We start from the raw sequence: 10,462 nt of genomic DNA, 5'->3' as shown, positions 1-10,462 counted from the left end.
GATACAGTTTGCGATTCCATTCCCATATTTTTGTTGGGCACAAAATCTGATCCAAATTCTTGCATATATGGGCTGGATCAAGTTTGATCTGGGTCATGATATGGAACATTAATCACCCCAGATATATTAATTAAACTGGAGAGTTCACAAGTAGGGTAGAGGCGTTGGCAGTGTTTAAAAGAAAGGGCAGAATCGGCCGATTCAAGCTGAATTGTTTGTCCGATTCTATAAGGGGATCGAATGGCCGATTCAACCCCAATTCAGGCTGAATCAGTGATGAATCGTCTGATTCTATAAGGGGGTTTAGGCCAATTCATTTCGATACTGATAACTTGGTTTTTGACGTAAACACGTGATTTTTTTCATCCTTGCATACGTTGTGCACCATTCTCTCTCTCTCTCTCTCTCATCCCCTAGAAACCTGCTAAAGCAACACAATCGGATGACCTAACACGTTTTTCATTAAACAGACTATGTGAGATGAGGAAAATGTCAAAAAACACAAAAAGTAATCTCTAATAGAGAGTACGGTAAAGTTGAATAAGGTGCAATCATACGATGTACCGCACGTTCTTGATCCACAAAAAGACAAATAAAATGTGAAAAAACAGGTAATTTCTACTAAAGAACACAATGTTGTTATTTTAGCTTAAAATTAATAGTTTTTTAACCATGAGGCCATATAACCCTTTTTCTAGAAAAATAAGTTTTAGAAGAAAAGTTCACTTTATAAAATATATTTAGTTCTATATTGAACATTTTTTATATACACGTTGGAGTAGAGTTGATTCAAGGCACTTATCAAAACTTTGGACTTGGACTCGAATTTGGTTCAATTTGATCTTGGTCTTGGCTTGACTTTGACCAACGTTTTTTATCACTCTTTTTTTACCTCATAATAAGTCTTTAAAAGAGATTTAATGCTTTTTTAAGTAAAATTTAACACCAAAACGGTTTGGGAGGTTGACCAGCGAATCAAGGGTCATTTTGACGATAATTGAGTGTGCCACCTAGACTTAAAGGTTGGCCAAACATTCTGGAAGTTAGTAGGTACATGCATGACTTTAAGAAACATTATGGGGCTTGCTAAATATAGTGATAAATAGACCTATAAGAACATGTTGACCAACTGTCCAATCCAAGTCTATATATACCTTAGAAGGTCCCTTAATTCATATATAAATACTTGACATAAAAGTGCTTTTTTTTTAAGGGCTGCTCAAAGTAACCATGTCATGGCAGTCTGTTGCCTTAATGCGAAAGGTAATCAAGAAAAGTTCAAGAGGTGTGGACTTGGTTGTATCCTAAAAGCAAAGTTGCAGTTAATCCTTTTGTACCCAATTTCTTACTTGGAAAAGCAACTGTCGCTTTCAAGAGAGCGCCATAGTGTTGCCTCCAAGCCAATTTGATTCTTGTTATTACTATGATCGTCATTCAGATCGTACATAAATTTCAACAATTTAAAAGCATCATGCTCCATGACAACCACTTTATGAAATATTAGATCAATCTTAAGAAATCAAATGGAGTAAGGTACATTGTTAATCCTATATATAATTTTTGTTTCGCCCTCTTGTCAAAACGTTATAGTTTATGTATTTTGGACTAGGTGGTTGCATTCTCATTCATTCTTGAGCCTAATTATGGAGGATCTATGAGATTTTTAGTATTTTTTTAATATATTGAAACCATTATTATATAGATAAATTATATTGATTTTTTCATAATTAAAAGTTATAAAATTGATGAATGCATGCTTTTGTTTTTGAGTTTTATTTTGGATATGAATTCAAATTTTTGAATTTACTCTTAGATCCAAAATTTGATCCTAATATACTTTAGAATTTTTGTTATAATGGGATTTATTTAATTATTTTATACTTGTAAGCTGAATTGTAGTCTTCACTTAAAGTCTTGTATTTGGTCTTTTCTATATGTAGCATGTTACATAATATCTTGATTTTTAAATCCATATTCACTTTCATGTTTTGGATCCATTTGAGATTAATGTTCATTTATTTGCACTTATTAACCCATTCAAGCTGAATTTTATATGTTGTACTCATTTGAGATTATTATTTATTTTTTGATCAGTCCTATTAGTAATATGATTCATAAGTTCTTGATTGTGAATTCATATTTATATCCACTTTCATGCTTTGAATCTTTTTGAGATTAACGTTCATATGAGTTGATTTTATGTGATTATATGTTATTACAGTTGAAATTGAGTCTTGCATTATATTTGTCAAGTTATGCATTTGGATATGGACTGATATTCATTTGATTCATTCCTCTAGATCCTATTATTGTTGATATTTCTAAAGGTGTTTTATGAATATATTTTCTGAAGGTGGTTCAAACACTTATTAAATAGTTTTTTATCTTAACCCATTTTTTGTTGATATTTATGATTCTTTTTCTTGAGAAGTGGTTTTTGATCTTATTATGATTTTAACCTTAACCCTTTTTGTTCATGTATTGAGAATATGAATCTTGATGTTCTTTGTGTTGTAAATTGTCACTAACTTAGAAAGTTTTTCTTATGTCAGCTTATTTTTGGCCTATTATAAATTAAATAAGATTGTTTGAGATATATAAATAACATATATTGAAACATAAGCGGGTTTTATAGTTTCAAATTGTTTCAAGGATAAAGAATGAGATATTTTATCATGTTTTATGTTTTGCTCTTTTTGTCTGGTTAGGTGGGTAGTGTTGCTTGGGTGTATCAATTTAAATTATAATCATACCGGCTAACATAGTAGTAGCAAAAATAGGTAAAAATATTTCTTGATTCAAATAAAGAGTAGAACATGGGTTTGAATCTTTGATCTTTGGGAGTTGAAACCAATTCTTTGAAATGCTAAGAGCATGTGAAAACTGAAGAAGCTACCAAAAAACATGTGGTATTGGCAACTCTGAAAACATGTTTTGGCAACACATGAGAACGGTGTTTCCATCCCTAAAAGAAAAAATGGACTGGAGTAGCCTCAAATTTGTGATTGAACACATTCACCTCAATATGCTTGGTGAATATGTAAGTACGGGACAAGTTTTACTTGGATTGCATTCATGATATATCAGCAGTGGCAAGAGTAGGGATGACAGTGGACCGGGGGGGGAGGCAGGGGACAAGGTCCATCCCTGCCCCATCTCAAAATTCTACCCTCCATCCTCGCCTTTATCCCCACACGGGTTTTGATTTTAACCACCATCCTGGCCTTCATCCTCATTTCATGTCCTCTATCCCCGATCCAAACTAGACGAGGTGGGGGCGGGGCAGGATCCTGCTTCTCCCCTGTCCACTATCATCTCTAAAGGTATTTTAGTTATTTTACTAACGGGGACCGGGGGTAGGGCCGAGGAAAGTGTAAGTCCATCCCCGCCTCCATTCCAGCACAGATTTTGATTTTAACCTTCATCCCCTATTCATGTCCTCCATCCTTGGTCCAAACGGGGCGGGCAAGGCGGGACCCATTTTTTTTCGGGTCCACTGTCATCCCTAGGCAAGAGTAGTATAGTTCCAAAATAATACGGTATTTTATAAAACACTTAGAGGTCGACTCCTAACATAAAAAGGGTTATTTGCAAAAACCTTCATTTACTATAATTCAATTTCATAACAAGAAATTTTGTCATTCAAACCATATCTAGTTTTTTCTTTTTATTATAAAACAAAAACTAGTGATGCTTTGAATGACGTCTTTCCACCTGGCACACCATCATCGTTTCTTGTTATTGGGAACCTATCTTTCCTACTGTCTCATTTTTTTTTGTCATAAAAAAAATAGTGTGGCCATTTTTCATTTTCATTTTCCTTTACATCGGCATATTCCTAAAACTATATTATTTTTTTTTAAAACGGTCATGCACTACCACGTTTTGCTCCTTTTTTTTAATTTCTTCTATAAAAATTTTATGTCTCAAAACTCATAAAAATAAAAAATGATGGTTTAATAATTTTATATTATAACCAATTTTTCTTAAATATCAAATTGGTTATTTGTCCTCACGTGAGCAAATTGTTAAAAAATTCACTAACCCTACCCTACCCCATTTTTACAAGCCGTTTCTGGTTCAAATCCTATGGGCGTCACCACTTGTGTAAGCAGAAGCTTGGCGACTCCCTGGGGTCGAGGCAGATGTTTTATGGGGCCTGAGGCGGAGGGAAAAAATGGGCCCCTAATTAATAGTAGGAGTTGGGGGGCAGCGCCTCCTAATTGTTTTTAAAGAATCAAAATAACCATAAAATGGGCCCCTAAAAATTTTTTTGGGCCCAGGGGCCTTGAGGCCCAAGCCTCATTGGCCTCTTTACAGGTCCGGCTCTAGGTCGAGGGTTAAGCCCTTGGAGTTTTACTGGGGCAGTTTCTCTGAGTAAAAAAAAAAAAAAATCCACCTTTAGATTCAGTTTTACCTGTGGTCTCTCTACATGTTTGTGAGCAGATCAGGTGATCTGTCATCCTAACCCTCCATTGATTCATCTCACAAGGACCTCATGGTCTTTGTGCATATTGTAGACGGTGAGGATGCCAAATCACTTTTCTAAAAGTGAATTCACAGATCACCTAATCTGCTATCTCATCTTCGATGGCGAATCATCTAACAGAAGAGGTGGGTTACAGGTGGATTCTCATTTAATCATATTATTTCATTAATCTTTTTGTTAGCATTTTTGGACAAAAAATCCAATGAAACAGCAGTATTTTTAAAATGTCAATATGTTTGGACCTTTTTTCTCCCTCTCAATGCATATTGAATTATTATTGAAGGTTCAGTGAACTATTAATATTTTATTACTTAATTATTTTCCCAAGATTTTTACAATAAAAATACAATAAAATAAAATTTTTAAGAATTTCATTAAAATTTTGCTTTTTTATGTTTTTTTTTCCTACAACTGGTCCAAAACTCACGCCAATTCTAGCCGTAATCAAATCCAACCTAGCCCTGACAAAAAAATTGAAAAAACTGATAAACAAACCCAAATCCAACTTAACTCTGATAAAAAAAAAAAAAAACTGATTAAAAAACAATTCTTAGATAACCATATTTGGGCATCTACCAGTTTAGGAGACCCAAAACCAATCCATCTAATGCCATCCATCTTTCGCGTTCAATTTGGATCTGAATCTGGGTCTAGCAAACCAATATCAGATCTTATGGCTTAGGCTCTTAGTCTTAGACTCTTAGCCAATGTGGTAGGGAAAACATGCTTGAGAATGGGCCCACCTAGCGTTCCGAGCAGTCAAACTTTTGGACCAACCGAATCGTGGCGGTCAGCATAGATGGTGGGCCCGGATTAGGTTTCCTTAGTGGGCAAGTAAAGTGGAAAAAAGTAGGGAAATTTTCTTCCAAACTTTTTATCGGAATCCACATAACTGCCATAGTTTTCTCACCTTTCAAGTATGACCCATTTTTTTTTCCATTTTGGAGCAGCCACCTCCGTTTGTCTACCAATTGACGTCCTTGTGCATGGGGTAGGGATGGCAGTGGGGCGGGGCGGGGGACAAGGTTTCCACCCCCGCCCCGCCTCAAAATTTTATCCTCCACCCCCGCCCCGCCTCCACGGCGGGGATGGATTTTATCCTCCACCCCCGCCTCCATCCCTGTTTCATACCCTTCATCCCCGGTCCAAACGGGGATGAGGCGGGGCGGGGCGGGGATATTGTGGGGAAAAGTGGTTGGGGCGGGGCGGGGAAAAGTGCACGTCCACCCCCGCCCCGCCTCCGTGGCGGGGATGGATTTTATCCTCCACCCCCGCCTCCATCCCCGTTTCATACCCTTCATCCCCGGTCCAAACGGGGCGAGGCGGGGCGGGGCCCCGCTTTCCCCCGGTCCACTGCCATCCCTAGCATGGGGCATTTACAATCTCACCTAACTATATGCTCGGAGCCTCGGAGCATAGTGACAAATACCGGGAGATTTACAAAACTATCGTGTTTTTTCGCGTGTAATATTCAGAAAGTTAAAATCAGTATTTTCTGACGGTAGTTACAAAAATCTCGCGGTTTTATCGTGGCAATATATCGTAAAAATATCATAAGATGTCGACACCTTATTTGCTCGTTTTTCTTTTTTGGATTTTAAAGTTTATTAAACCAAAGGGGCTTTTTTTCTCACCCGAACCAGCCCTAATCCCTTTTCTTTTTCAGCCTCTCACAGCATCACTCGACTCACCTACAGTGCGTGAAGGGTTTCGGCGTGAAGGATTCCGGCGTGGTGCCGCCTGTCCGACCAATCCAACGGTGAGTGGTACCGCCATCTCTCTCTCTCTCTGTTTCTCTCTCTCCCCGTAGATGGCTCCCCTCTCTTTTCTGTAGATTTTCAGGTCTTTTTGTAGGGTTATCTCTCTCTCATTTTCGTGTCCTTATCTTCTTTTTCTTCTTCTCCTTACCCCCAAGTTTGAATCTTCATGTGCTCAACCCTTTTCACAAGGCAAAACAGGAGCTTCCAACAGGCTAAAGGCCAACACAATTGGGTCTCCGATTTCAAGTATAGTTTCTTCATTCTAGATAAGGAAAAAAAAAACAGAGTTTTTGGCCTTTTTCACCAAAAGAACATGAACACCCTTTCCGCGAGAAGTGGGTGTTTTCTCTAGGGTTTCTGCATCCCAACATGGAGAATTTGGAACACTTTCCGATTTAAGTAGTTATTTTTGTAAGAGTAAATTAATTATCTTAATATACAAATTTATTAGTAGCCACTTTTTCTTTTTTTTTCTTTTTTGTTGTATATTGAAAAACAAAACTTTTGAGTTTGATAACTATCTTAATTAAGCCTAAGACTAAGAAGAAGTTTGGGGTCATTTGAAAGATTAAAAAAAGAAAAGAAAGGTGGGTGGGGCGGTGCATGCGTGGACGTAAATAAGGGAAGACCCCAAGACGATAGATATCACACCCATCTCATGACCGTTGTTGCATTTCATTAAATGCCGACCCACAACGTCAAACCCAAGAGGCCCCACAGTATCGCAACCTCCCTTTCCCCCCGCCCATCACTCACTAGTCTTTCTTTGGGTCCATTAAAGCCAAAATTTGGTGAGAGTTGATGGTTGCTTATTTAACTCCATAGGATTAAGGTCTCTAATTATATATGAAGGTGATGCAGACTACTCTGCTGGGCTTTGGGATCACCGTTCTGCTGGTGTTCAGCCTAGGTTTTGCTGAGCCGGACCCCGACCCGGACATGTCTGGACGTGGCTCCAACCCCGACGGTAGCGGTGAAGGCGATCGCCGCGGGTCGGGTCAGGATGGGGGATGGACTTACCGGTTCGGGTCTGGTTCAGCTCCGGACGGCGGTTGGAACTATAGGTGGGGGTCTGGTTCCGGTCCGGGTGGTGGTTGGGGTTTCGGTTCTGGGAGCGGCAGATCTAGTTCCGGCTCTGGCTCGGGCTCCGGTGGTGGTTATGGCTTTGGTTGGGGATCTGGATCCGGAGGTGGCGTTAGTGGTGGTGGTGGTGGTGGTGGTGGTGGTAGTGGATTTGGGTTTGGGGGTGGATGGGGTGGTGGTGGTAACTCTAATGGATGGGGGTCTGGGATTGGTGGACTGGCTGGTGAAGGATCCGCCCGGATTAACGGTCACGGTGCGCCGCAGGGTGGGAACTCCGATGTCCGCAGGTGTAATTAAGCTTATTTTGCTTAATGACTAAGTAAGTGTGTTTAGCAAGTGCTAAAAGATGGCCTTGTATGTTTTATAATACTGCTGTGTGTACTGTGATTTCAAGAATAAATGATCATGAAGTATTTATATAGTAAAACTATTTGGTGAGCAAGCTGTTGCATTTGTAAAATAAGGCCTAATAGTTCACTGCTGCTGAGTGCCAAGTTACCAACCATTTTTTCAATCCCAAATAGCGATGCCACGGTTTGGATTTGGGCCAGATATCTGACCAAATCCAAATTTGTTTTGTCATATTCAGCAGACTGAGCTAATGACCGGATTCAGTAGTAAAAGGCATCCAATTAAAAATTGGATTTAGGATTTGGTATAACGATTTACATTTAAATCTGAAGCCAAGTCTGAACCAAATCCAAATTCAAAAGCTATTCCTTTTCACGGTAGTTGGGTAGTTTTTTCCAACAGATTCCAAATCTGACTCCAAGTCCGATAGATTGGATTTAGTAGTGGCTATATCCAAACCGTATCCGACCTGTTTACATGCCTGGTCCTGAAACGGGATCGCCTCATTTACCGTTCTAGCCAATTCCAAGACGATTTTGGTTGTGGCCTGGGCTTAGGGATGTAAACTGTTAGGATTCAGGTGGGATATCTGACTGAATCTGAATCAGTCTAGTCAGATTCGGTTACCAAAATAGGATCCAATTTATAATCAGATCCAGTATCAACTTTTGCATCAAAGATCTGAGTCTGAATACATGTAAATATCGGATTTTAAGCAAAGTCGAGCCTGGATTCAGTTTTGGCTTATCCCCATCTAACTTTGAATCTGGATTCCACTCAACTAGATCCAATTAGGTTCGACTCAGTAATTGCATGGGGGGTCAAGCAACCAACACTTATTAATTCCGAATGATCAAAATACAGAGGATGTTTCAAGATTCTGACCTATTTCTGTGCTGAATAGTTTGTATAAGATCCTAATTTGGACATTTGCTGCAGATTTTTGAAGCGGTTTCTAGCCTACAAATTAATGAGGACAAATGCAAGTTAGTTGTGTGCAATTCTTTGTGCCAAAATCTTGCCTTTGCTGAAATTGTTTTTGGGTGTGGTGTTTCAAGTTTTCCAATAGATCACTTAGGCCTTAAAATTGTTCAAGGTCCTTCTCATAAGCAAATCTGGAATTCCTTCCAGGACAAGGTGCTTTCCAAAATCCAATCTTGGGAGAGGCCTGTTTTTTATCAAAACCGGCGATGGCGATTCAAATTCGACCTGCTTGGTGGAGTGCTTGGGAAGAAAGAAACAACAGAATTTTTAGGAAAAAGAAGAAACCTGCCAAGTCAATTCTGTTGTTTATCCAATTCGACCTGTTTTGTGTTGTGAAGCTTAATTAATCTGAAGGATTCAGATCTCTCATGGCTATGGCCACCAGCGAATAGGGTCTTTGGTGCATCTTGGTGTCTTGGAGGTCGCTCAATGATATGGAATACTACAATTTGTAAGCTTCTAATATTTCATTAGTCTGATGACTCCTTGTCATCTGGCTAACCTGTATATTTCTTTTTTTACTGCTAATTAGTGAATCTTATTCTTCTTAAAAAAAAACAAAACATGGAGCCCATAGATAGCACATGGAGAATACCATTGGTTTGATAGGTGACTTATCGCCTTACCCCAATCACTTGTTCCCAAGTTGCTCTCTATTTCAAGCCATTTTTATGAGTAATGTCATCCCTATGTTTAAATTGACATAATTCAAATTTTGAAAAATGATCGTGTTGTACCAAAAAAAATGACGTGTTTGTAAAAGTATCTTTCAATTTACCAAATCTGTCGAATGGATAATATCATAAGTTTTCATTTTTTGTTAACACTTTTACCCATCGCAAATGTGAATTTCTAATTTTTGCAGGTCATGATACTATAATAATATACCATTGAAACTCGTCAACAAAATTACATCTGAGATTGCAATATTTCAAAAAAGATTGCAAAATTTTAAAAAATTTGATAAAACGCGTGATCACCTGCAAAAATCATAAAATTTATGGAAGTTCGATAATTGCAAAATTGTGGATAAGTATTGCAAGGCACATTGCAAAAATTTGTTTAAGTGTTGCGGAAGTCCATACCTTGCCAAATTTTGAACAAGTATCACATGAAGTATTGCCAACCAACGGTCCCTAATCCTTTCGACGAGTGGTGACTTTGTAAAAATCCCTCATCGATAGTGGTTCACTGATGATGGAAAACCCTGAATTTCAGCCTCTGCCAATTTTTTTGAGGAATCTCTTGTAAATATTTCAGTAAACTATTAGCAACAACTTCATCTGCATCCCTTAACCAAGTTTTATTCCTTAAAGGTTAATGACAACAAGGTCTTTTGGTGAATAGTTTTTTACCATTGTTTTTTTTTTCATTTGTAAAGTCATTGTCCACTTAAATATTTACCTGAATGTTGTCAGAATGCCATTGAAATATCATCAAAAGATCGCTGAAAGGATTGGGGATCATAAGAACCATAGGGTTACAAAAATAAAGCATTCAGATGCAAAAAAGGGGTTGAGAAACAGAGCGTCATTTATATGAGACAAAATTTTGCAAGAAAAAGGAATTTCACAATACTGGTTCGATGCGAATAAGAAATTTTACAATATCGTACTTTCATAATTTTTTCATAATTTTGCAATATGTCATGCGATACTTTTTCAGAATTTTGCAAATTATAGACTTCCACAACACTTAAAGGTATTTTCGTAATACGATGTACCATACTCATCTTAATTTTATAATATCAAACTTTCATAAATATTTCATAATTTCGCAATACTTTATACGATAC

The 10,462-nt window shown here is 38.0% G+C and overlaps 1 protein-coding gene across 1 annotated transcript; it reads left to right on the top strand.

Moving 5' to 3' along the window:
* The first annotated feature begins 6,129 nt into the window (after positions 1–6,129).
* On the top strand, positions 6,130–7,770 carry LOC149812307 (uncharacterized). Its single transcript, XM_089993960.1, has 2 exons — positions 6,130–6,248; positions 7,102–7,770. The coding sequence occupies exon 2, from the start codon at positions 7,105–7,107 to the stop codon at positions 7,627–7,629; it is 525 nt and encodes a 174-aa protein (XP_089850086.1). The 5' UTR covers positions 6,130–6,248; positions 7,102–7,104; the 3' UTR covers positions 7,630–7,770.
* Positions 7,771–10,462: the final 2,692 nt, after the last annotated feature.

This window comes from Nuphar pumila, chromosome 17 (assembly GCF_984573655.1).
Source record: "Nuphar pumila chromosome 17, dmNupPumi1.hap1.1, whole genome shotgun sequence".
NCBI lineage: Eukaryota > Viridiplantae > Streptophyta > Magnoliopsida > Nymphaeales > Nymphaeaceae > Nuphar > Nuphar pumila.
The sequence above is the reverse complement of the archived record's forward strand: the minus strand, read 5'-3'. Positions and strand labels throughout refer to the sequence as shown.